The sequence below is a fragment of the Pleurodeles waltl genome, chromosome 7, assembly GCF_031143425.1.
Source record: "Pleurodeles waltl isolate 20211129_DDA chromosome 7, aPleWal1.hap1.20221129, whole genome shotgun sequence".
NCBI classification, from domain to species: Eukaryota; Metazoa; Chordata; class Amphibia; order Caudata; family Salamandridae; genus Pleurodeles; species Pleurodeles waltl.
The window spans coordinates 1,522,494,014-1,522,521,513 of NC_090446.1; the positions used below are offsets into that span (position 1 = coordinate 1,522,494,014).

The 27,500-nt window shown below is 43.6% G+C and overlaps 1 protein-coding gene across 3 annotated transcripts in view; it reads left to right on the top strand.

Annotated features, from left to right (window-relative positions):
• Window positions 1–27,500, top strand: part of LOC138246636 (guanylate-binding protein 1-like) — a 47,924-nt gene that overhangs the window by 10,795 nt on the left and 9,629 nt on the right. For all 3 annotated transcript variants that reach the window (XM_069201348.1, XM_069201349.1, XM_069201350.1), the window contains exons 2-9: window positions 4,239–4,451; window positions 4,564–4,691; window positions 4,878–4,987; window positions 6,031–6,239; window positions 10,849–11,091; window positions 11,547–11,824; window positions 13,461–13,673; window positions 21,380–21,482. In XM_069201348.1, the coding sequence (XP_069057449.1) occupies window positions 4,259–4,451; window positions 4,564–4,691; window positions 4,878–4,987; window positions 6,031–6,239; window positions 10,849–11,091; window positions 11,547–11,824; window positions 13,461–13,673; window positions 21,380–21,482 (1,477 nt within the window). In that variant the 5' untranslated portion in view covers window positions 4,239–4,258. The remainder of the gene's footprint in view (window positions 1–4,238; window positions 4,452–4,563; window positions 4,692–4,877; window positions 4,988–6,030; window positions 6,240–10,848; window positions 11,092–11,546; window positions 11,825–13,460; window positions 13,674–21,379; window positions 21,483–27,500) is intronic.

Sequence of the window (27,500 nt, forward strand, 5' to 3'; positions counted from 1 at the left end):
GTCACCACCCTCCAGGCACAGTCTTTACCCCCTCACCTACTCTCCCTGCTTCCTTACGCATGTGTCTGCATGAGTGCCACCCACCAGAGACCATCCGGTGTTCCTAGCACCAGGCCGCCTCCACCTGTGTCGCTTGCCTATCTATTGGGATCACTACCCTCTGCAGTGAGCATGAGTAACCTTACATTTCACATCCTTATCAGGTCAATCATTCATGTGTAAGGTGTAAGGAAAGCCAATATAAACCATTCGCACATTTTGTGAGTGTTTCTGAGATGGGCACCTTGCAAAAGTCAGACAAACAGGGGCAAGATTGTAAGTATTTACTATCCTCTTGTAAGTAGCTTCCCACCCTGGAAACGCATATATTTAGTCCTTGTGGAAAGGAGGAGAATAGACCATGCGGTGATGGGAAAGAGGGGTGGAGCATAGCGATGGGATACACCTAGGGGGGAGCAAATGTTTACTTAAGAGCAAAAAAGGAAGAGAGGGTGACTTTCTTCAAATGCACTCCAGTGTATTAATTACCAATGCACACATTTCCACTCAGTGAGAATTTTGAATGCTTAAATGCACAGCTAAATGTGTCAGGAAATCTTTGACCATTTGGGTTTTCCTGCTGCGTGCCTGGGATCCTTGTGAATCTGGCATTTGTCACCGACTTAAAAGAAGTCCTACAGCAGTACAATTTCAATTTGTCCTTTTGTGAATTGGGTCCACTGGTAAGAGGTGTCTGAGACACAGAACGCTTGGCTAAAGTCTTTTTAAATCGTTCGGCCTTGCCATTCCCCTGGGGGTGATTTTTATGTGCTTGGTGTTGAAGGAAGCTAAGTACTCGGCTATTTCTGTTCCCTGGAATGGGGGCCCATTGTCAATTCTCAATTCCTGAATGCTGTCATGCGTTGCCATTGTTTTGTTTAGTTTTGTGGTCACACGCTCTGCTGTGGTGGACTCAATGATTTCCACCTTGGGATACTTTGAGTAGTCATATATTACAACCAGCATGTGGCGCTCATCCAGGAGGGAGCCAGAGTCTGTGCTGACCTGTACCCAGGGATGACAAGAAGTTACCTGAGTGATGGTAGGTGCCGGTGAATCATGAAGGTTCGTGGTCTGGCATTGGAAGTAAGCGCCAACTGTTTCATCCACCAGTTGCTCCGGATCCAAGGACCATACTTTGGAGCACAGACATGAATTCGCTCTTACAATCCACTCATGTCCCACATGGGCTAGCTGCACATCATTTTGGATTACTTGGAGAGGTATGAATAGTCACGTACCCCTGTTGAGACACCCTTCTGAGGTGGATGTCAGTTCTTGTTGAATGCAGTGTAAACATTTGAGGTGAGACTGTGCGGCCATCATACGAACGGACATAGTTTTTTCGATCTCTACAAAATTGTCCAGGTGTATTGCAGATATGGCGAGTATCAGACACTCGTCTTCTGATGTCTCTCTAGTTATTTTTTCGAGGGATATTGATTTCGGTCTTGGCCTATGAAGGACCAGGCATATATGCTCCTGGTACCCAGGCTTCTTCCGTCTCTTGTGTGGTTAAAGTTCTTGAGTGCCTTGCTAGAAAATTCAGCAAGGTTTCTTAAGCCTGGGCGGTATATCACTAATAAAGAATACGCCTAGAGTTGGAGTTTCTATTTCTCGATTCTTTGTTGAGGCGTGGCAGATGATCCCTCAAATAGCAGAATTAGGAGCTTGTGGACTGTGGCCTTTGGGAAGGGTTGGTCTTCAAGGTAGAGATGAAAATGTCTTCCCTCCCCTGGCAATAACTTCCTTCTCTGTATGGGAGTAGTGTTGCACCTTGAGCAGTTGGCACATATTTTTCTCCAATACAGTCTAGCATGAACCAAGGGGCAACGCGTCACCACATTTTAGCCATTGGATGAATTCACTGAGTTACGGCATGCTGCTCTTTCACAAGGAGCACATCCACATACAAATTAGTTCGCTCAGTGCCAGGGGGTGCTATAGTAATTCCGCCGCCATGGCTCCAATATATAGCATGGAATGCCTAGTGTAGTCAGGATGTGACCTGATCTCTCTGGTTGTGAAAATCACACTCACCGGACCTTTAGTGAATTTTCACACCTTGATCTACCCAAGGATCTATCCACCTGTCAAGTTTTTGCAACCAAGATGGGACTTTTACTGAATTTTCATACCCAAGTGTGATTGCATCTCAAAATCTGACGATTATGCCTCATTGTGCCCAGCAGCATGCCTTGATATATTCTCATATATTCTCATATGCAAACACTATAACTCATTTTTGAGAGTGCACTCATTAAAAGACTTTGTAAGTGCCAATAAGTATGGTTTATGAGAGAAAGTGCCTTTTGTCATTGATGGGATTAGGCACCCAATAAGTCGTCATACATGCACTCTGTCACTCATCTTTGCATTCCTGCAACCGCTGACTCGTTCTTACATTCAGTGTCCGACACAACCGCAATAACACACAAACTCAACAAGATATGCAGGATAAAATAAAAGAATACAAGTAGAAAAAGAAAAGGTACTGCTGTCTAAACATGGCAGACGTATGCTTGCAGCAATGAAAATAAATATAGTAGAGGGTGTCCGTTTTGAAAAGATTTAGTAAATACTCTTGTAATTTTAAAGTTCAATTATGGCTGTCACCTTTAGGACCAATGTGTTGGCCATCTTGGAATGGTAAAACAATTATACACTATGGACAACAGCATTCCGTACTGGTCTCCTGGTTTAGATGAAGTAGTCTTGTGGGATGCGGTACACTGCAGACAAAATGAACGGCAAGCAAGTGACCCGTTAGCACTGTCTGGAGAGCTGTAGTATTTGGTTAAAAAAATTAAAATATAGAGGAGAAGCAAAGAAATGAAAGGGAAACTATAAAATGAGAACGTTTAAAAGTAGAGGTCTGGCCAACCACCCCTGACACTGAAGCGGACTGCGGTGGGTGTACATATGTAATCTGAAAATACTGTTATTCACAGGGTAAGGGAGCTAATGACTGAACTCAACCATTACTCCCTCCATCATTAAACTCTGGTCCAAGGCCTTTAATAACCAATATAAGCTTCAGTAGCAGAATATAATAAGCCATAAATGAATAAAGACAGTATAGCACTTGATGTGAGGGCACTTAGCAGATATGTGACTGAGTGCACTCCAGCCCTACCGGATTTTTAGAGCCAGTCATGTATACAATGAAATACAAATTGTATTACTAGAAAGGCTTGTAAGACTCATTTGTCTAGATAAGCACACAATTAATAAAATTATACACAAGTTGCTTCTTTGAGCATGGTAGCATTGGAAACAAACTTACAAGCAAGAAATCTAAATGAGGTTATTGACCTTTAGCCAGCTTCCTCACAAAAGGCTCTAGGTTTGCAGAGTTTCTAGAAGTTCAAAGATTCACAGCTAATCTTACTTGGGTAGAGACAAAAAACGATGGGCCTGATTACGAGTACGGCCATCCATGAACTTGTCCATGGTGGTCAGGCCGCTGCAACCTTGGTAGACCGACCGCAAGCACATTACTACCACTGCCAGGATCATGGATCCCGACAGGTTGGCGGCGGTGCAGGTCGTGGTCAACCACGGCTCTGCCGATTTCAGCACTGCCATGCTGATTATGACTTGCTTTTCTGTCTGACTTTCCATGCCAGGGATCTGGGCATGAAAAGGCCAGCGGAAAGGCAGTGCAGGGCCCCCCGTCAGCACACCCTGAGTGTAAGCACAGAGAGCCGAAGCTAATTCTGCTGCACTGTGTCTACCAGCCAGCCCAGGGGAGAGTTTGTAATACGGTGATGGGGAGGCTGCCGCCTTGGCAGCCGCCTCCCCCAAACGTCGTATTGGCAGTCCAAACTTGTAATAAGGACCTATGTCTCTAAACATCAGTAGTTATCAACATGATCTGGAAGAGCAGTGTTCTAGGTGTTCTCCAGAATTGTCCCTTTGACATGTTCGAACTCACTTTACTGTCATGCCTGACTTGTTTTCAACCAGACCCCACTCCCTCTACACCACTAAACTTGTCCATATGTTCGAGAGGCTGCAGTCACAATAAAATATTTTCTGTTTAATACTTTCCTGCTCATTGCAAATCATCCCAAAATCATCTCCACATAATCCAGATTTCTATTTAATCTGATGTTTTACCTTAAAAGTAAGGTGCCTTGAGGATTGTAAACTTCTGGTCTCTCACTATTTCTCCTATTCCATTTCTTTTAACCCAGGTTAATCTCACTGATATAAAATGGCCTCCATGATGCACATGGACGCACCCATCTGTCTCATCGACAACAGCGCCAATTGCCAGTTGCATGTGAACCCACGTGCCCTAGATATTCTCAAAGGCATTAATCAGCCTGTAGTGGTGGTGTCCGTTGTGGGGCTCTACCGCACAGGCAAGTCCTTCCTCATGAACAAGCTGGCAGGACAGCAGAAAGGTGAGGTCTCAATTGCACGTTGTTGTAAACCCCACAAATGAGCCTGAGGTAACATCTTGCTTTAGGTGCAGTGTCTTCCTTCCTTACACAAACCTGCTGTATTTTTTTCTAGGATTTGCACTAGGATCCACCATCCAGTCTCACACCAAAGGTATCTGGATGTGGTGTGTTCCTCACCCACAGAAACCCAACCACACCTTGGTGCTGCTCGACACAGAAGGGCTGGGAGACGTGGAGAAGGTAAGATTGGGAGAATGTGACCAGAACATAGGGTTGTAGCCATCCCTTGCAGCCCTAGCTGTGTCAGTGCATACTCTCCTCTAGTTTGAAAGCAGTTATGGGGATAGACGTATAATCATTTACGCTTACAAGTTTGCCAAACTTGCCTCACTTACCCAACTCATAAAAATGTTGTACATTTTCAAGGGTGATTCGAAGAATGACTCCTGGATCTTCGCACTGGCCGTCCTGCTGAGCAGTACCTTCGTCTACAACAGTATGGGCACCATCAACCAGTATGCACTGGAGCAGCTGCAGTATCCTTACATCTGTGCGTGCTCTGGGGACTGGGGGAGGGATCAAGGGGAGAGAAATTGATGCCTTTCTGCGTTGGGCCAGTCACTGCACACTTTGCAATCACATTGTATCTGGTCCTCCACTTTAACCTCTTCTGTATAAGTTCTACACATCTCTATCCTCATTGGCTCTTCCAGGACATGTTACGTTTATTACCATTACTACTTCTCCATAGGGTTCCTTGTATTCCACCGGGAAGAGGAGCTTTTCAAGGAGATGGGTTCTCTGAAGGTGGAATGATACTCATCTATTTTTTAATCCATGTTTAGGATCACCTGGCCTCATGTAGCAGTTCTCTAGCAGACATGTGCAAGTTATGAGAAACTGAGAAATTCAGAGGAAGCAGCCTTCAGTTATATTTATATATATATATATAAATATAATATAAATATTAACACACACACACATATATGTGTGCGTGTGTGCACACAAGGACTAAGCTTCTATAAACATGTCAATTTTTTAAAAATTCACATTTGTGGTGCAAAGTATGTTCCCTTTCTCTGCTGTGAGGCAAGGGCTTTTGACTAATACATTAGTTATGTCAAGAAAACATAGCCACTGCAGATTACATGATGAAGCTAAACAAGATCTCTCTTTTTTCAGGGGTACTTCCAGCTTTGTCATGTCATCCTTTGATATTTTCCTACCAGTCCAGCAAGTTTTGCGTTTGACCCCTCAGTCTTTATGTATGTGAAGAGCAAGGGGTAGTCTCGCCCTCATCCATTTCATTCCTTCGTATGTCCTCTTACACCCTTACCAACTCGGCATCCAAGTTCACAGACCTCATTACATAGAGAACTGCAACCTCTTTCCACTTCTTTACTTCATACATTCCATAGCTCCATGACTAACCTTGTTTCCAGGCCCACAGCCCTCATTAAAGCGAATGCCACAGGGTTTTCAAAATGTGGTCCATTTCTTTACTGCAGCGCTCCATTGCCTCCAGCTAGGTTCACGCAAAATATGTAAGACTCCGTTTAGTCCCTAACACTTTGACCAGCTTTGTGTCCGAGCTCACAGACCTCATTAAAGTGAAGTCCACAGGGAGCGCAGATCAAGCAGATGATGACTTCGAGGATGAAAGTCAGTTTTCCCGTTTCTTCCCAAACTTCGTCTGGGTGGTGCGCGACTTCACCTTGGAGCTGAAGATTGATGGACAGGACGTGACTGAAAAGGAGTATTTGGAAAACTCTCTGGCGTTGAAGAGAGGTAACCTAAAATATTACTATGGGGTGATTTGTGGGGTGAGAAAAGAGGAGAACAAACTTGCATAAGAACTGATTGTCTTAGTAAGGGACACATTGTACTAATGCAAACTATATACCTCAGTGGTGTCCGCCATAGTATCTGTGCTCTACTTCACCATGCCCTCATGATATGATCCTGACTGTGATGATTTGAAATGTGAAGTGTTTCTCCCATCATTTATATTGTTCGCATTGCAAATTTACTTTTGCCTTTAGATTGACTTTCTAAGGCAATTACATCTATGCCTCATCCCTTGCAGCCAAGACTGTGCCCCCACAGTTTCTGCAGAAACCCTTTATCTCTGGTCCTGTGCCAGACCTGAAATGGCACTCTTATTACAAGAAAGACACCTGCACCTCTGTACTTTAATTTCTGTATTCTAATCTTATGAGCTCCTAGAGCAGCCATTAAACAGTATCTTCTATAGCAGACCTTTTCTCACACTAGTCTTCAAACATTGCACTCACTGTAGCTCATTATTCATACTCCTTTTTACGTAAAGCGTGCAAGCGCTTTGACCTGTTGTAAGTATTGTGGGCTTTTAACCATGCCCACGTCACGCTCGTCACTTACACTCGTTCGTGGGTTTGCCCTTCAAAAATCACTTGGTTTCATTGGATAATGCTTTACGTTTGTCCCGCCTTAAGGCTGTTTTTGTCACAGCTTGCATACTGCCCCCGTTCCACGGATTATTTCACGATTTCCGATATACTTTAGCGTGGACAAACTATTTATTTTGTCTCTCCTCTTCGTCATGCATGGCGGCCATGGGACTCACAGCGTGAACTCGATCAACGGTATTGGAGCACTGGTCACATTGTACACAGTTACCTAATCAGAGTCAGGTCCTGTGGCTCTCCCCTTAAAACATTTGAAATTGTGAATGCTTTACCTAAAACAGAAATCCTTAAAGTGAAAACGTCTCTCTCTGCACAGCGGGGGGCAGATACTACAGTACTCGTTGGACATGGGAAAACTTGACCCATAATGCTTTGCTGGGCATTACTTTTCCAAAACATTTTGCTCATAACTCAACCTGTGGTGATCCTAGGAATATGGGACCACCACCAAAGTGTTCAATACATGTTCTTTCTCTCTACCCCTCCCACCATTCAGTGTCTGTTTAGGCTCTTTCATGGCTGGATCATTTTTATTTTTACAGCCAAGAGTTGCTTGTGTTTAAAGGTTTTTATATTGTAATATTGCAATAGGGCTGTTGCTCCTAAATGTATGTAATGCATTGTCTTCTAGGGGCAACAAATATAGTTACGCTGCATTATTTATTGCCATTCTGTGTGTGGATATACCCTCTAGGAGCTCACTATATAGTTACATGACCACATTTCTTACAAATGCTATTTTCATTGTGATGTCCTCTATCTAGAGGTTGTTCGAAGCATTACAGTTATATCAACATTTAAAATATCCGTGGCACGGAAACTTGTCCCATAACGCTTTGCAGGGCATTACATTTACAAAACAAGTTTGCTCATCACCTGTGGTGGTCCTAGGACAATGGGACCACCTTCAAAACATTGACCACAATGTGCTCTTTCTGTCTATATCATGTCTGGGACCCCACACTGTTAGTGGGGACTCCAAAATAATAACCTCTATCACCATTCCTTATCTTCTTAAGCTTTCTCATGGCTGTACCTTTTGTTTCACAGCTGAGAGCAGTTATGTTTTATGGGCCTTTTTTGTCATATCATTGCAGTAGTCCTGCAAGCCTTAAAAATGTGCAAGGCACTGTGCCCTCTAGCGGCTAAATATATGGATACACTGCATTACTTTCTCCCATTCTTTTTTTTATGTGGTTATGATCTCCAAGGGCTGAATGTGTGGTTACATGACCACATTTGTTTATCAAATGCTATTTTTATTGTGTTGTACGGGCTGCTCTGGGCATTGCAGTCAACATACCATAATATTCATGGCACAAAAACTCGCCCCATAATGCTTTGCAGGGCATTCCTCTTAAAAACATTTTTGCTCATAACTCAGCCTTTGGTGGTCCTAGGACAGTGGGACCACCTTCAAAACTATTTCTGCCTACACCATGGCTGGGTCCCCACACTGTTATTGGGACCCCAAAATAATAACTCCTCCCACCATTCAATGTCTTTTAGGCTTTCACATGGCTACAACTTTTTTTTATTTATTTTTTATTTTACAACTGGGAGAAGTTTTTGTTTTAAAAGCCTTGTTTGTAATACCATTGCTGTAGGCCTGTGTTAGCGCGCCAGAGCCTTAATAAGTAAACTTACAAGGAGACACGTTTAGGTTGATAAACCTTTGGACCGCATTTGGGGACTTCCCGGTACGAAATATTTTCTTGGCATTATTTAATCAACCAATCAATACACAATCAGTAAGAATCAATAACTGAACACACCATGACCTTCCAGTCATGAATAACCACACCAGTTTAGTTAAGTGTTAGGATATTTATTTCCCTATTAGTAACAATCTAATATCATGTCTGTTAATCTCAATATCAATAAACCACATCAGAAGCACTACTAATTAGCAATCAGAGCACAACTTAATCAGTGCATAGACTATATTCATTCAATATTTAGGCACATCATTAATATGAATCAACTTAGCAGAGTCTCATTAGTACATGAATCAACAAAGCAAGAACTCAGTCATTTGTCTATTTGCATAAGATATTAGTGAAAACCTTAACTAACCTCAAATTAGCATTAGCATGTTGGGCTTCATGCAAAACATTTTAATGAACACAAAAATTTAGAAAACATCTAAACTAAGGCCTCCATCAAAATAGCAATTGGTACCTAGAAAGAAAAGGCAAACAGAAAATCACAATTTACATCGGATAATTAACAATCCAACAGATGAGCAAGCAGCGTCAGTCTTCGTCCTCAGGACATCAGTTCAACAGCATCAGCAAAGTTAGAACGGGGCAAAGTCTCAAGATAGCATAGCTAAGGAACATATTACTTCCCTCCGATAGAGGAGAAGATAATATCAAGCAAAAGGTGGGCAGAGGATGGTTTGGGTGATAGGACAACTAAAAGACTAACGTATGGGTTTGGAGTGTTCGGAAGAATGGCAAATGGCAAAAGTCCTATGGCAAAAGGGAAATGGCCAATGTCCTCGATTTCTCCTTGGGTCACGCCGTTAAATCAAAACTGTCTAACTATTCCCTAATTCCTCATTGGATAATATTTGGTGCATCATTATCTCTGTCCAATAATCTGGTAAGCACCTTGCTAGAATTTTCCACAGTTCACAGTTCCCATGTCACGGATTGGTCCATGTTATTGACGTCTTCAACGGTTGGAATGTCCGGTAGAAAATGTTACACTTTGCGCTCCAGTCAGTGTCTTCATTGTCTTCTCCTAGGAAAGTTAACCTTGCACCTGTTACGAATTACACTGTTGCATTTAGCAAGAACATCGCCTTGAGCAAGCGGGTTCTCATGAGAAATAATTTACTACGGCTACACACATATAGCTCCTGGAAAAATACAGCTTTGTGTCCTTCAGGAAAAACAGCACACTACACGTTAGAAAATGCAATTCAATATGAGGCCAGGCAGCTAGGCCCAAGCCCTCGCTAAGTTAAAGCCCTTTTTGTTTAAACAAGCAAACTCCTAACACATAACCCTAATTATGCTATACTAATACAAATTCAAAACATTATTGCATAATAATTCAGAATTAATAAGCCTTTTCATTAGTCTTTGCATATACTGGTGGCCACTCCCCGTGGGCACATTTCAAACGCGTGCATTATTATCTACGTTAACACATTTTCTATGCAGCTTCATCACAGATTATATTGCAAGTTTTCATATTAATATTGCTTTTAAAAGACACACTCCAACACCTGCTAGCCCTAAAATGCCCTCTTGGGGCTAAGTATATGGGCACACTGCATTACTTTCTCCTGTTTTATTCTCATGAGGTTATTACCCTCATAGGCTAACAATATGGTTACATGACTATGTTTCTTACAAATGATATTTTGTTATGGTGCCCTCTAGGGGCTGTTTTGAGCATTACAGTCTAATGCCAAAAGTTTATTTCTGATAAAGGTTTATATTATAATTGTATATGTTTTAATAATCACTCCTTATTACAATTATAACCATAATTCAGGCCCACTTAACATCCTTATTACACTATGACTGTTTGAACACTCTTGAAATGTTTGGGTGGCCCTCCTAGTTTACTTCTCCTCTGTGGTTGTCTTGTTTTTTTTTGGTGGTGGATCTGTGTTAACCAGCCAGCAACCCTGATGGCGGGGTGGAGAAAGTGGTATTCTATTAGAATTAGCATGGCAGATTTAAATTAAGATGCTAAATGGCAACCTTTCCATTTTTTGCTGCAGATAGAGGAAGAAGGTAAATGGAAACGCTTTAGTTATATTCAGGGCCACTGGAATTATAGGGCAGGAAAACACAAAATAATGAGGCAGGATTGAACAGTTTATGTGGCAAGGAAAGTCTGGTTATGAATTTATAATGAATGCCAATAGCTCTAACTCAAGCAAATGTGAGACTTATTTCATTGCAAATGCTTATTTTTAATTCCTCCAGGCTGCGGTAAGAAAGTGGTGGACTATAACCTTCCCCGTGAATGCATACGGAACTTCTTCCCTTCTCGTAATTGCTTTGTCTTTGTCCGCCCGGTGTCTGGGAAGGACATTAATGTCATGGAGTCCCTCCCAGAGAGTGCGCTTGATCCACAGTTCATGCAGCAGACACGCAAGTTCTGTGACTATGTCTTTCAGACGGCTGAGGTGAAGAAGGTGAAAGGCGGTTATCAACTCAACGGCAGAAGTAAGTTAACGAAAGCAGGAAAAGCTCATAATCAGTTAAAGTTGTTTAATGTAAAAGACCTGCTCATTGATGCACACATAGGGTTACCCCATCACAAAAGTGACTGATATCTTGTCCGTCAAAATCTAAATCCCATAGGAAAGAAAGGGAATTTAGATTTCAGCGGACGGGATATCAGTCACTGTTGTGATGGAGTAGCGCGCCCGACGAGTTCTAAATCAGGTCCATAGTCTTGGATCACATCTTCATTGTAATTTGTGTGCTGCAAATAAAGATTAGGCTTCTCGTCGAGCCACTGGACTCAGCCTCCACTCTTTTTTGTTTGTAAGGTGAACCATGGACGGTGATGAGGTCATGAGCTGTACAGCCGTCCTCTGATGTTAACACCAGTAGATAAGGTCTATGCTACCAAAGGACCCGCTGTGTGATTCCGCCTGTCTTCTTTCTCTTTTTAGTGTTCAGCTCCTTGGTTCAGACCTATGTGGAGACCATCCTCAGCGGGGCAGTTCCGTGCCTGGAGAACGCCGTCCTTTCGCTGGCCACTATTGAGAACGAGGCGGCCGTCAAGGAAGCAGCGGGGCACTACGCTTCCCAGATGCACCAGCTGCTGAAGTTCCCAGCAGAAGTCCAAGAGCTCTCACATCTGCATGGGAAGTGCGAAGCGGAAGCTCTCCAAGTCTACATGAGACGATCCTTCAAAGATGATAAGGGGCAGTACCAGCACCAGCTCATGGTGACCTTCTCAGCCAATACCTAGCTTCATGCATTGTTGTTCAGCCTCTTTAGGCAATGATGGGACTGTTTGTGAAATCACAAGTACTGATCCTGAACGTAGAAGCAAAGATGATTCTGTGAAAGAGTATGGAGGCTAAAATGTATCAAAAATGTGTAGCATTTGTAAAGCCCTTGTTACAGCATGACATAATAATTGTGCCCTGAAAGTGTGCAAGTATCATCACAAAATGACCATGATTAGAAACTTCAGGAGTTTTTGTAAATGTTCCTTGAAGCAGACCACTTAAAGGGAGGTGCTATCTCAGTGCCCTCTTACTTCTGCAGTCTGACCTTTATTTATTTTATTTGTTTATTTAGGTATAGAGGGAGCAGAACCATGACAAAAAACAAGGACCATTCATATACCATGTTAGGGTAGGCAGGCGGGCTTGATATATTTAGGCAGCAGAGGGGGTGGTGATGGAGGAAAGGAGAGATTGAAATCAGGTTCATACATTTTTAGCAGTTCAGTTTATTTACTTTAACACCAGGTTCTACAGAAGTAAGTCAAGGTCAATTGTGCAAAAATAATATTGTTCAAATACCTAATATTCCAAATTCCTTAGACAAGTTATTATCAAAGGACTTAAAGAATTCAAAGCACAATAACACATATTATCCCTTTTAGAGCTATAGAAATATAAAGACACCTCCCTAACTATTTGAATTTCGTAATCTGCAAATAGAGCTTTAATGAAGGGGATCAGAAGCTGCTTTTTCAAAAAGTTGTAAAAAAGCTGAAGATTTGTATTTACATGTCAGACAGGGTGATCCCTATTTCCAAGATTCCAATACAGTCCATAACTCTCTTCCAGAGGGAGCCCTCCTGTCTACAATTCAACATCCATATACAATTGCAACTGCTTTGGCTGTGTGGCTGAAGCATCTGGGGTTCTTGTTATAACACTTCATAGCATGGGACAGTGTAGGCCACACTGGTCCACACTGACCTCGGATGGAGAAGGTGCCTGGCCTGTCCTCCTTAGCATGGCTTCCAGTTATCTCATGCACAACTCCTCTTCACTGCTTTGCTTGTTATTAAGACATGCTGCGGTTTCTTATGGTGCCTGCGAGGTGAAGAGCTTATCTGGGTCCATCTTAAAACAGTCAAGAAAATAATTTAAAAAATAACTTACGGTTTAATGGATATGGTAGAAAATTGCTTTAAAAAAAATAGTTTTCATTTAAAGCAACAAACCACTGCAAAGAATAGGTAAGTCATGTCTGCGTATTATGGCCGAATAAAGACCTCGGATGGAGCTGACAGGGGCAGGCTAACGCTATCCTGCACTTTCCCCAAGAAAAATCTTTAAAAACCTGAAGTTACAAAAAATACTTTTTAAATCTCATAAATCTTTAAAAAAAACTCCCAACAATTAAGACTTTGTTAATGTTTTCTCACAGAAAATGTTGTTTGTTTGTATAACCCTACAATAATTTATTAAAACCAGTGTTATTTTCAGATTTTATAATTTTAGTTTTTTTAACATGTTAATTTTCTAGCACGTTATAACTGGTGAACTTTTCTGCTTCATTTGTATTTACAAATGTTTCCATCGTGAGACAGCTGACTTGGCTTTATGTGCATTCTCCAGTGTGAAATAGCAGAGCAGTATGGGAACCTATTAGTGAAGAATGAAGATGTCTCCTTACAAAAATGCCGTACCCTGCTTCGGGACCTCTCCGTCACCCTTGAGACAAACCTGAGAGGTGGTGCTTACACCCAGCCTGGTGGGTACGAGATCTACACCCGCGACCGAGACCAGGTGGTGATGCAGTTCCAAGCCAGCCCCAACAAGGGTGTGAAGGTGAGTCGAGCCACGGAGAAGGGACCAGGTTTCTTAAGAGTTGAGAGAGACCAGTGGGTTTGTCTCCAAATTAAGATACATTATAGTGGAAGAGGAATTGAAGGGCTGAGTGTAAAGAGCCAGAACAAGTAATCATTGATGAACTAATGTCCACATTTTACGATGCAACCATGGGGGTAGTGGCATGGGCAGATGCGAGCATCAATAAACTAGTATCCACTAGTTGCTATGGCACCCCTGGGAGGGTGGCATAGACAGAAGCGAGCATCACTGAACTAATGTCCACTAGTTACTATGACACCTCTAGGAGGGTGGCATGGACAGAAACAAGCATCCGTGAACTAATGTCCACTAGTTACTATGGCACCTCTAGGAGGGTGGCATGGGCAGAAGCAAGCATCAATAAACTAGTATACACTAGTTGCTATAGCACCCCTGGGAGAGTGGCATTTGCAGAAGTGAGCATCAATGAACTATTGTCTGCTTTTTACTATGGCATCCTAGAGGGAGGCATGTGCAGAAGTGAGCATCTATGAACTAATGTCCGCTAGTTACTATGGCACCCCTGGGACAGTGGCATGGGCAGAAGAGACCATCAATAAACTAGTATCCACTAGATACTATGGCACCCCTAGGATGATGGCATGCGCAGAAACGAGCATCCATGAACTAATCCACTAGTTGCTATGGCACCCCTGGGAGGGTGGCATGGGCAGAAGCGAGCATCAATGAACTAATGCCCACTAGTTACTATGGCACCCCTAGGATGGTGGCATGAGCAGAAGCGAGCATCAATGAACTAATGCCCACTAGTTACTATGGCACCCCTAGGATGGTGGCATGAGCAGAAGTGAGCATCAATGAACTCATATCCTCTAGTTACTATGGCACCCCTTGGATGGTGGCATGAGCAGAAGTGAGCATCAATGAACCAATGTCCGCTAGTTGCTATGGCACCCCTAGGACAGTGGCATGGGCTGAAGCAAACATCAATAAACTAGTATCCACTGGTTGCGATGGCACCCCTGGGAGGGTGGCATGGACAGAAATGAGAATTAATGAACTAATGTCTGCTAGTTACTACGGCACCTCTAGGAGGGTGGCATGGGCAGAAGTGAGCATCAATAAACCAGTATCCACTAGTTGCTATGGCACCCCTGGGAGGGTGGCATGGGCAGAAGTGAGCATCAATGAAATAATGTCCACTAGTTACTATGGCACCCTAGGATGGTAGCATGAGCAGAAGTGAGCATCAATGAGCTAATGTCCGCTAGTTACTATGGCACCACAGGACAGTGGCATGGGCAGAAGCAAGCATCAATAAACTAGTAACCACTGTTTGCTATGGCACCCCTGGGAGGGTGGCATGGACAGAAATGAAAATTAATAAAATAATGTCCGCTAGTTACTATGGCCACCCCTAGAAGGGTGGCATGGGGAGAAGTGAGCATCGATAAACTAGTATCCACTGGTTGCTATGGCACCCCTGGGAGGGTGGCATGGAGAGAAATGAGAATCAATGAACTAATGTCCGCTAGTTACTATGGCACCCCTAGGATGGAGGCATGAGCAGAAGTGAGTATTAATGAACTAATGTCCGCTAGTTACTATGGCACCCCTGGGACAGTGGCATGGGCAGAAGCAAGCATCAATAAACTAGTATCCACTGGTTGTTATGGCATCCCGGGGAGGGTGGCATGGACAGAAATGAGAATTAATGAACTAATGTCTGCTAGTTACTACGCACCCCTAGGAGGGTGGCATGGGCAGAAGCAAGCATCAATATACTAGTATCCACTGGTTGCTATGGCACCCCGGGAGGGTGGCATGGACAGAAATGAGAATTAATGAACTAATGTCCACTGTTTACAATGGCACCCCTAGAAGGGTGGCATGGGCAGAAGCGAGCATCAGTTAACTAATGTCCACTTTTTACTGTGCACCCCTAAAGGAGTGGATTGGGCAGAAGCAAGAATCAATGAACTAATGTCTACTTGTTACTCTGGCATCACTAGGAGGGTGGCCTCGGGAGAAGAGAGCATCAATGACCTAATGTCCACTACTTCCTTTTCACCCAGAGGAGAGTGGCATGGGCACATTGAGTGGATTCTGTCTACAGCCGATAAAAACTGTTTTGTGTTAATCTGCTGCCCTCTTCACAAATTAATCTTTTGTTTTACTTCTAAGGAAAAGTTAATGTAGTGAATGTGTTTTGTTCCAACTCTGTTTAATCTTTTTAGGAGGGGCTCTTCACATCACCCTTATTCAGTTTTCAGTCCAAGGAAGAATAGCATTGTGATACCAGCTTCCTGTGTTGTTGCTTGATTTATTGTTTGTTTCTTTGTTTCCTTTTTTAAAAAATGTACATGCCTTTTTAGCCATGTAAAGGTGAAGATGTCTTAAGCACAGCCTGCCCTTAAAAACACATCATCATTGTTGTTGGCCTATTTGGCAGAATTTCACTCCTGGCTGGACACAGAGGCTTCCCCTGGACATACTCCCTTCCCTGTTTCCTTTGCAGAAGCAGCTGCTTGTTCCCTGAGGATGGAGCTGCATTGTCACCTGTCTTTCTTTTCATCTTTAACAAAACTCTAGCTCTAGTATCTCTTTTCAGTGTCTGATTTTCACTCCCAACATTTTCCAGACAACATTTAAATGTTCTAGAGAAAGTAAAACTTGCTCATGCCTTGGAAAGTTTATTACTGTTGCTGTGTCCAAGAGGCTCATCTTAGGTCACTTTAAACTAAAGGGTGGGTCTTGCATGTATTATTTGATGGCGCCAAAGATTCTTAAAGGAGCACTGCTACATCCAACACAGGAAGACAATACAATTTGACCCACCTCGTATCCTTACGGACGTAAAGTGTTGCCATTGCCCGTTTCATTTTGGCTAATGCTAATGGCTACCAAGGCAGTAAATGCTTTCCATCCTTCTGGTTCAAGGGGGCTACTCTGAGCTCTCATTTCTGCTTAATTTCTCTAATTTCTGCCACTACGGTGAGTGACTCGAGATAGGGTAAGAAACATATCAGTACTGACAGAGCATGTTTGAACTAAAAGGAGAAAATCATCCGGGGACAAACCCAATTCTTCTATGACATGCTCAGACCAGACATGATTGACATTCACTATCTTTTGTGATCCAGCCTTTAGGCCTTGCAGGTCTGGCCCCTACCAAACTGCTTCTTCCCAAGGGGGCACCCCTGGGTGAATCTCCTCTCAGGCCCCTTCAAGCACAGGAGGTTTCATCCCCTCCACCCCACCATGCACCCACCAAAGCTCAGGCACCAGTATTACTCTGCAGCCAACTTTACCTTTCCAGGGAAGAACTTTAAACGGTGGAGTTACTGAATTCGATTTAATGATCCATTTATGTAAATTATACGCTTTGTGTACACACCCACAATAATTACAAGAAAGGTGGGAATGTGTCTGTGTGTTTATGCGTTACTCCTCATTTACAAATTCTTGTGGTAATGGCTAATAATCTCAGGGGCTCCAGTCAGGATTACAAGAACTTTTTTTTGTTAAATTGCGACAGGTTAGTCTGGCCAAAATTTCCAGGTCAAACATTTTTGCACCTGGTAATTAATGGTAACGATTAACATTTCGCCACCTATAATTCCAATATTGAAGCATGCAGTTGTTTGTGGAGGAGTGTCAATTAAACTAGGCACTTGTAATCAAGCTCTAAGTGTATGGTATTCCGCCTTCCTTATGTATCTGTTTCCTGCTCCCCTACTTCTAATTTGTCATTATCGGTCTCCCGTGTGGTGCCCAAGAGCACAGAATGACGGCCATTTTTCTTTTATAATCACCATGTACATTATGCAGAAATACCACCCAAGGACACCAGGATCCAACACGACAAAGTTGGCAACATTGGCATTAACAATAACATTAAACGTCATTGTTTCTCCCCACCCCAAATCCCAGACAACTACCAGTACATTTTCATAGCAAACAGAAAAAGTAGAGACTGTTCCATCTTCTCAAACGATCACATATATATCCATTATGTCATTTCCTGGCTGTATTCCCCACCATCCTAGGCTTGCTTTAGGGAATAATAGGCCATCCATCCATCACAAATGTTAAAAAACTTTCGGGGCAGCCCCTGCGAGTATACTTAACTTTTCTGCCACCATATACATATCCATGCCTCGCTTCCACTCCTGTATTGTTGGGCGCTCACCTATTACCCAATGCCGGCCTATATCCCTCTTCACTACGACTAGGCCTAGCCCACAGAACAAGAGCTTGGCCCTAGGTAGGCCAATGTAATTGGAAGTTCCCAAAAGGTTCTAGTTGAATCGGTTCTGCCAGGATCTTACTGAGTTCCTCAGTGATTGCCACCTAGTATTCCTGGATTACTGGACATCCCCAAAGTGTGAGGAAAATGGAGCTCTCTCCCTCCTGGCATCTCGGAGCATGTGGGTACTGTGCATTTCCCATCCAATGTAGTCTCCGTCTGTCGTGGTACATTCTGTGAAGGAAATTAGATTAAGCGTAGCCTCACTTTCATTGCCACCTCCCCCTGGTGCATCAGGACTGTTTCCCAGGCAATGTCTTCTAAGTTGCCCAGATCTTCCAACCACATCTCATGCAGTGAGTCTGTCTGGCAAGTTGTTGTTTAGGGTTTTGTAAGTTAGGACGTTTGCACCCTTTCCCAGCTCCTTTGTGAGAACCCACCCTTTTTGCGGTTCGAATTCTGGGATGCCCTCTCAGGGAAACCCCTCGGCATGCGCATATTTCAAAAATTGGTTAGTATTCATTCCAAATTCTTGCTGCAGCGAGGAGAAGAGCATTATAACGCCAATCTTCAAGATCCCAATAAGGTCCCGTGCCTCGAAACCTTTCAATTTCTGTACCTCTGGGTGACAAGTTTCTTCCCACTTTGGGGTTTCCCGAGTGGGCCTACAGTGCCAACCCAAATACTTTATGGCTTTTATCAAGGCCACTTTGGTAGCTGAGAGAAGCAGTCGTGTCCCTTTGCCCTCGTCTAGGTAATGCAGATAGGACTTTCCCCCCATTGCTCCCGCTCCGGACAAAAGGTATGGTTGAGGGGGGGCGAACAACCAATTGTTGACATTCATTAGTGGGGCGCCCAATAATAGGCCTCCAAATCTGGTAGGGCCAACCCACTGTTATATGGGTTATGTGGCAATGCTTTGCTATTCTGGGGGGTTTCCCGTCCCACAATAGGGTACGCGGGTCGCTCTTAAACCTAGTGAAGACCCCAAGTAGGACCCGGTAGAATGTGTTTTGTAGCACGTACAGCAATTTGGGAAGCGAAACCATTTTAAGCATGGCTGCACAACCAATTAGCGTAAGGGGCAGCTCGCTCCATCTCTTTTCAACATGATTTTGCCACCCTTCCATGGTTTCATTCAAAGCAAAGTTCCTAACATCATAAAAGTTCCTAAATATTTAAATTTGTCTTCAGTGCAAGTTAGGCGGCTGGGGATTAGGGACGTATTGGTACCGTCCAGTGGAAGGTAGAGTACCGACTGCCCCCAGTTGATTCTATAACCAGAATAGCTCCCATATTCCTCAAACAGCTGGAACATTAAGGGGAGGGACACGGACTGTTTCATAACATAAAGAAGGCTATCATCCAAGTAAAGTGAAATGTTCTCCTCTTCTTCCTCAACTTCTGCTAGTTTTAAACCACGAATCCCGGGTGGTCCTGCACAGCACATGCCAGCGATCCTATGGTGAGAGCAAACAGCAAGTGGGGGCAAGGAGCAAAACTGTCTTGTGCCTCGACAAATGGGGAAGTCTGAGGATAGTGATCTGTTCACTTTCCCCGCTGCTTGATAAAAGTAGTCATACCCACTTCCAGTATTGGGGGCCAAACCTGAACTTCACCAGCGTTTGTTCCAGGAAGGGCTGAATGATAGTCATTCTTGAGCAAACCTCACCTTTTAGTTTGAGATTCCTGAGTTCTTTTTTAGCTTTGATTTTCACTTTGGTTATCTGCTGGTGCGTAGTTACAGACCATGCGTACTTTGGCTGGGCTGTCAGAGCCTCTTCTTTTGAAGTCCTACCAATACAATGCCTCTGTTTTTGGAGAAAAGCCTTTTGACAACTACAGATTAAAGCAGGTCCCCACATTTGTTTTTTAACAGAAATGATGTGAGTTCTCTTTTTGCAGACAGGAGCCATCAAATCTGCTGCAATCCTCTGTTTAGTACATTTTCCATCAGTTGTTTGACCTGTGTCTCTCCAGCTCCTTCAGGGAAACCATAAATATGCAGTTTGTTCTGTTGGACTCTGTCTTCAGCATGTACAACCTTAATTTAAAAGATTTTAGTTTACTTTTCAGTTAACATCACAACTTTTTTCTATCTTGAAAATTTAGTTTCCTGACACAGACCCTGGTTTTGGTTTTAGTAACCCTGAAGGATGTGTGGTATAGTTCTAATGAGCTAATGAGCCTAACCTTAGTGCATCATCGGTTGTAATGTAATTCAATATGACTGACTAATAGTGGCAGAGTGGAATACAACTGACTACATACAGTCATTCATAGTAGGGCTTGTATATTATTTCTATTATTTGTTGTCCTTGCTTTTGCAATCCAATTACCTATATTTTAGGATGTGTTCTATGTTGAGGAGATCTCTGGCATTCATGATGGGGGCACTGGCAACACTAGGCCCTTCACCCCTTAGTCTAAATAGTTCCAAGACACCCTATCAAACATCATGCTGCAGAAATACAGTTTGTGGCGAGTGGGGTGGTGCTGAGACCTGCAGTGATACGTAAGGTACACAAATGAATGTTTTATCTATTAGATCAGTGGCACCTAGTGCTTCTGTAAGAAGTGGAGTTGCTTACATATGTTTAATACAGATCAGGACAAATTCTTAATATGAGAAGGGCAAATAAAATCTGCTCTATCGGGCATCCATTCTCCAGTGCGATGCAGTTCATCCTCTTATATCAACAGCGTGTGCAACAGAACAATTCACACAATGTGGCCCCACTGTCCTCAGCTTGTGAAGGAGTTTGCCAATAATGTGAGCTTGTGCCACAATTTAGGGCCACCCCAGTGGTACTTAAACTAGTGAATAAGGAGTTAGACCACAAGGTGTCCCTTGTTGGATAAAATACATTTAAGAAATACTGTATTTTATTCTCGAGTTTTAATCTTTTGTGTGGTGATTGTTGAGGTCGCAGATGATGTTAAAAAGTAGATTTGAAGTGAGTAGCCTAAAACAAAACCTTTTTTCATCAAAACCTTTAATGTTGATTGATTCTCTTGCCTGGTGTGGAGTGAGCACATTATTTGCTCAATAGCTCTGTCACATATGGTGTGGGGTTTGTGGTGTGGGAATAAAGAGCTATGTATAGGCAGGACGAGGCCTACTTTGTGGTGATGTACTTGACAAGGTTTGTGACAAGCATTAAAAATGCATTCTTTATAGGATATACTTTGACATATGTTAGGATTACAGATGTTCAGTCCTAAACTCCTTCTGGACATTTCTTTTCATGTAAAGTGCCTGTTAGAATGTTTGAGAATTGGAAATCTGAATAAGGTGATGGAGAACTAGTTAGAATTAGTTCATTGGATCTCTTCTCATGACTGCTCAGCAAGGCTGTCCCTGTAGCCCCCCCATCCCCCGTTCCATGAAGCTTCAGGGTTGATCGATGTACAGGCACTCATACCCTGACATATCTGGGTTTTTTTTCCACAGGCACAGGAGTCACTGGACGAATTCCTGGTCAGTAAGAGAGGAGAAGCCGAAGCCATACTGAAAGCAGATAAAAGTCTTAGTGAAAGTGAGAAAAAGCTTGCTGGTAAGTTGTTGAGGTGGGAGAAAGAATGTCATGCTTTGCATTCTATCTATCACTTTTTAGCAAGATGGATGAATTTCTGCAGCACATAACTGTAGATCTCATCTCAAAATATGCCAAACCCAAGCCTGATGGTTTTTTTTTTTAGAGATTTTGATGCATCTTTAGCAAGCAAAATATGAACAAATATTATCAATTGAGAACACTCTTGACCTCACATTGTGGTCTTTCTGCACTCTTTCCCATCCTCTCGGGGGTGCTGCCTTCATCCTTGCATGAATGATTGGCTGATAGCCTTTCCCGATTTGCCGCGCCCTTGAAGGAGTTCCGGAAATCTTGAATACACGCTCAGATGTGTGACACCATCTCCCAGGCCCCCTGCTTAAGGAGAGTTGGCCATAGACTACCCAACAGACACTGCACACCTTCCTGAGAATTACCTGCTTAAGGACAGTGTTTCTAGCACACTGCCCAATCTTTAGATGCTATAACCGAAAGTGTTGCTTTAGAGCAAACAAGCCTTTGAAAGGAGTAGTGGGTACCTATGGTACTTGAACCTTATACCAGGTCCAGTAAATCCTTATTAGTGAAATGTAGGCGGTGTCTAGAAGCCAGGCTCTCTAAAGGTAGCTGTGGATGAGCAGCCAGTGCTTATCTAGGAGACATGCAGAGTTCATGCAATGCCACTGTAGTCACACACTACTCACATACATAAAAGAAAATAGAGTCACAAAAATAAAGGTACTTTATTTTGGTAACACAAATACCAAAAATACCAAAGAGACTATACTCCCTTGGGAGGTAAGTAATACACAAATCATGTACACTAGTATGCAGAAACAGACATAAAATAGTTAGAAAACAGTGCAATTAGTGAAAATCACAATAGTTAGAAATGGGCCTAGGGGGAGCACAAACCAGATACTAAGAAAGTGGAATGTGAAAGTCGGCCCAAACCTAGGCAAGTGTCAGCGCCATCTCCTCCTCCTGCTACAACACCCTCTGCATGCTTCGCAGAGTTTACAAATGGATCCCAACAGAAACAAGAAAAACAGTAACCCAGGCCCTCGTCAGCAACATACTCGACTACGGCAACGCCCTCTACACCGGTGTCCCATCCAAACTCCTCCAACGCATCCAAAACGCCTCCGCCCGACTCCTCAACATCCCTCGCCACTGCCACATCACCCCCCACCTAAGAGACCTTTACTGGCTCTCCGTCAACAAGAGGATCACCTTCAAGCTCCTCACCCACGCACACAAGGCACTCCACAACACCAGACCAACATACCTGAACAACAGACTCAGCTTCTAAACCCCCACCCGGCATCTCCGCTCCGCAAACCTCGCCCTCGCCTCCATCCCCCGCATCCGGCTCAAATCTTCCGGCGGCAGATCATTCTCGTACCTCGCCGCCAAGACCTGGAACACCCTCCCGTCAAATCTATGACAGACCCAGGACCTTCTTTCCTTCAGAAAACTCCTCAAGACATGGCTCTTCGAGCAGTAGCGCGCTTTACAAATTGATTGATTGATTGATTGATTGAACTGGTGTAAACTGGATTCTGCAAGGAGGGCACCAAATGTGCCCCTCAAAGCATTTCCAGAGGCTTGGGGAGGCTACCCCTCACAAGCCTGTAACATCTATTTCCAAAGGGAGAGGGTGCAACACCCCTCTACCAAAGGAAATCCTTTGTTCTGCCTTCCTGGGCTCGAGCTTTTCAAGCAACAGGAGGGCAGAAACCTGTCTGTGAGGTGGCAGCAGCTGGGGCTGCCTAGAAAACCTCAGAAGGCTGTAATGGCAGTACTGGGGGTCCTCTAAGGGACCCCACAGTGCATGGAATCATACAACCAATGCTTGCAAAAGCATGGGGGGTATGATTCATACATGTTTGATACCAAACATGCCTATGTTCAGAGTTACTATTAAATAGCTGTACATAAGTAATGACCTATGTCCAGTACACGTGTAAAATGGCATCCCTGCACTTCTGAAGTCTGGGGAAATTGTCCAGGAGGTCGTGGGAGCACTTCTGCTAGTGCAGGGGTGCCGTCACACACAGGTACTTTGTACCATGCCCTCAGAGCTGGATGACCTGCTATAGGGGTGACTTATAAGATACCTGGTGCATTGTAAATGGCAGTGAAAGGGTGCGTGCACCTTTTCACGCAGGCTGCAATGGCAGTCCTGCAGAAGCCTTTGCATGGGCTCCATATAGGTGGCAAAATAAATACTTTAGCCCGTAGGGATCCTGTGAAACCCCAATGCCCTGGTTACCTAGGTACCATGTACTAGGGACTTACAAGGGGCACCAGTATGCCAATTGTGGGTAAAAAACTATGTTAACAGTATCCAACAACCAAATTTAAGGGAGAGAGCATAACTACCGGGGTCCTGGTTAGCAGCATCCCAGTAGACACAGTCAAACACACTGACAAATAGGCCAAAAGTGGGGGTAACCAAGCTAGAAAGAGGCTACTTTTCCACAAAAGGATCCTAACGGACAGACCTGTGTATGTGGTGAGGATGGCTGCAGGTTGCTCAGTCCACATACAAGTAGCACGAAAGAGAAACTACAAGGGGACTGGAGATGTGCCAACATTAATCCCAGGCAGCCTGGCACTCTTAGCACTGCACCTTACGAACTGCTCGTTTATACAAGTTTATATCCTGTCATTTAGGAATTCATCCCATTGTCTATTCATATGTCTTGTGCATTTTAATACTCCTGGCTCGTGTTCCTTCACTTAAAGAACCACACACAATATCGAAATACCGAAGCTTGTTTCTCCTAAGTCCGTTTTTTTAGGCTGTGCCTCAGCGATTTATGATGGTTGTGGTGTTGTGATCACCCACCCTCTTAGTTTCCCCTCCTCGTTGCACCTCTGTGTGCTCATAGCTGCTTGCTCTTTCCTTAAGTTTGCTATGTGGATATAGAACCACACCGGGAAGGACTAGGATGCCTGTTTCAGTGGGCCTGGGGTTTTTACATCTCAGGCTAGGTTTCTTGGTGTTGTAACTATTCTCCTTCTTCTCTAACTTCACCCTTCCACACACAACCTACTGGTTGTTTAAGAGAACATTGACTCTCGCTGATGGCGTAAATAATGTGAAACTAAAGAGGGTTTATGTAAATGAGAGTAACTGCAACGACGAGTTGTTGTGGGTCTTTGAATAGTGGTCTTTCTGGACTAGCAAACATCATGGCTGACCTGATTACTTTAAATATTGCATTATTGAAATACTGTCTCATCAAGTCATTGGTGCTGCAGTGTGCTCGTTCCAGGATATTTGTAATTGTTTATGTAGTGCCTTGTGTCTAACCAACAGAAGAACACTCTCACTGTATGCATGACAGGGACTTAAAGCCTCCACTTTGAGTGGTGATTATGGACACTGTAACCCCCCCTGTATGAAAGAGGAATATCCTCTGACATAAAGCCTTTAAGGTTTGACTCATCTGACTCCATTTTAGGTACGCTCTACGCCATTTCAGATAATGGACGTCACCATTTTAGACCATGGAGGTCACCAGCTTTCTCAACTTATGCAAAATCATCGTCATGTCTGCCATTTTATACAAGTACCTTTCTCAGAACTGTGAAAGTGACAGGTCGTTTGACTGATGACAGATGTAAACCCGCTGCAACATCAGTCTCGGTCAAGTGCCTACTTATCACCACATCTAGCTCCAGAGATTGTCCAAGATAGTGTAGCCTCAGTTGGCCTCCTCTTCTGTCTGAAATGCCAGTCTTCGATAAGATTTATGGCCATATGTACGAACACATTTTCGCATGGACACAGAATGGGCAAAACTGCTTGCTACATCTGGCCCTAAGTGTACAAGGCCCCCATTCAACCACTTAATAGTAGAGGTCCTTCACCCAGATTATTGCCCAAGATTCTGCCCGAAGACAATCTCGCCTACTGCTGGCACACCTTAAAGATACTTCATCACATTAAGTGCTGATAAAGTTGGGTCCCGGAGGAAGGCTCCTACCACATTGTGTGTTTGTTCTTTACAGGGATCACTTCCCTCACGACTTCACTAATAATGACAGCTCCAGTTGTCAACAAGGTATGTGGTGCGTCTCTTCTCCCTAAGAAAATCTTGCAAGTTGCTCTGCTTTTGATGCTCTTCCTAAGTGTAGAGCATAGAATTAGTCTTTAAGGTGTTTGGTTTTAGGTGACATTTTAAACATGTGAGTTATGTCCATTTTATTCTTGCCACTCATGTGCCTTCTTGCTTTTTTATTGATATCCTTTCTAGTTGTTTTAGACACACTGAGAAACAGGTTATTACTGTTGTAATAACTGCTCTTATTCTAAAAGTGCCTATTCCTAGAGCAATATGTGTGATGCTATGAACAAAGAAATAGGTTTGTTTACCCCAGTGTCCCCAAGCACCTCATAGGGACTGTTAGTAACCCTAAAGCAATACCTCTACTTCACTCCTATATTGAATACGGTTCTGTGGGGCTACAATGACCTGTCTTTCACATTTAGCACTGGTGCATTGAACTAAGTTCATTTGTGTCACCCGGGGGTGGATAAGCAAACCTTGTAGAAATACACCAAAGTTGTAGTACACGCCACACCCCTGACCATTACCTTCCATACCAGGCCTATGTAAAGATATGAAGGCAAATGGCCGGACTGGAGCATTTTTGGGAAAAGACACTATAAGGAATACACTGCATCTTCACTTCAACACGGGGACTCTTAACATGCAGTAGGATGTGATCCAACCTCATCACAATTAACTTTAAGGTTACTAACTCACCAAATTATGCTGCACTTTCACCTGAAAATGGGAAGAACTAGAGAAAGGTCCTTTGAGAAATGCAGAAAGGGAAAGAAATGTAGCCCTATATTATCTTGACCTGGAACATGGGCCAAAGGGTGTAGACTATTCCCAGAGGATCATAAAGTCTGTTCTGTAATGCATTGCAGTCTGCATCTGCCAAAGTACTCTGCTGTCTAGGTAGCCTTGTGCCATTTGCCAGCATCCACTATTTAAAAGACCAATATTTCATGGTTTGTCAGTCTGAGCACTGACTATGTCGACAATTTTGAACCACTCACTAGTGTGAGGAAGAACAGACAGCGTTTTGACAGAAGTGATCCTCAGATTATCCACAGTAGTGACCAGGCTTGGACTTCACTATCAGAAGAGGACCAACATGCAGAGGTCCACTTTTGGACTAAAAAAATTGTACTAGTATTTAGTTTTAGATAGTCGACTGTCATGCAGGTGTCCATCAGTATTTATAAAGCATGGCTTATCAATGGTGAGCCTTAGTGGTAGAGACAGGTCTTGAGTCCATTCCTGAAGTGGACGAGCGAAGTGGAGGTTTGGAGGTGGAGTGGGAGGTCGTTCCAGGACATGGCGGCGAGGTGAGGCTCTGCAGGTGTGGGGGACGTGTGTGAGGGTGAGAGATAGGGATCAGAGTTGTCTGGTGGAAGGTCAGGAGGTGGTTAGTGCAGGACGGTCCGGTGTTGTGCAGGGCCTTGTAGGCGTGAGTCAGCAGCTTGGCCTGGCATTTTTTCTGAACGGGGAGCTAGTGGAGGCTTCTGAGGTGGGGGGTGATGCTGGTCCGTTTGGGGAGGTTGAGGATGAGTCTAGCTGAGGTGTTCTGTATGGTCTGTAGTCATTTGAGGAGGTAGATGGTGGTTCCGGCGTAGACCCATATTAAGCTAAAAAACATGGGTGGTGGGTGCTGTTGGGTCCATGAGGCCTCTGCTTAACCTGGTGTCACCCTGAACGAAAGAGTTTAGCCAGGACAATATATTTCTGACGTGAGGATACACCAACAAGACACCTCGAGACAGAGACTGAGGGCAAGAAGAGGCAGATGGTATAGCAACTGACTGGCATTGAGACGACAAGAAAGATTAAGGCTCAGCCAGAAGAAGCTGGTTGCACCCATTTCTTCCAATCTGGTCTGTAGGACGATAGGATTGACAAGTTGAAGACTGCTTATAGATAATAAAATATGGAACAACAGCATTGTGATCAA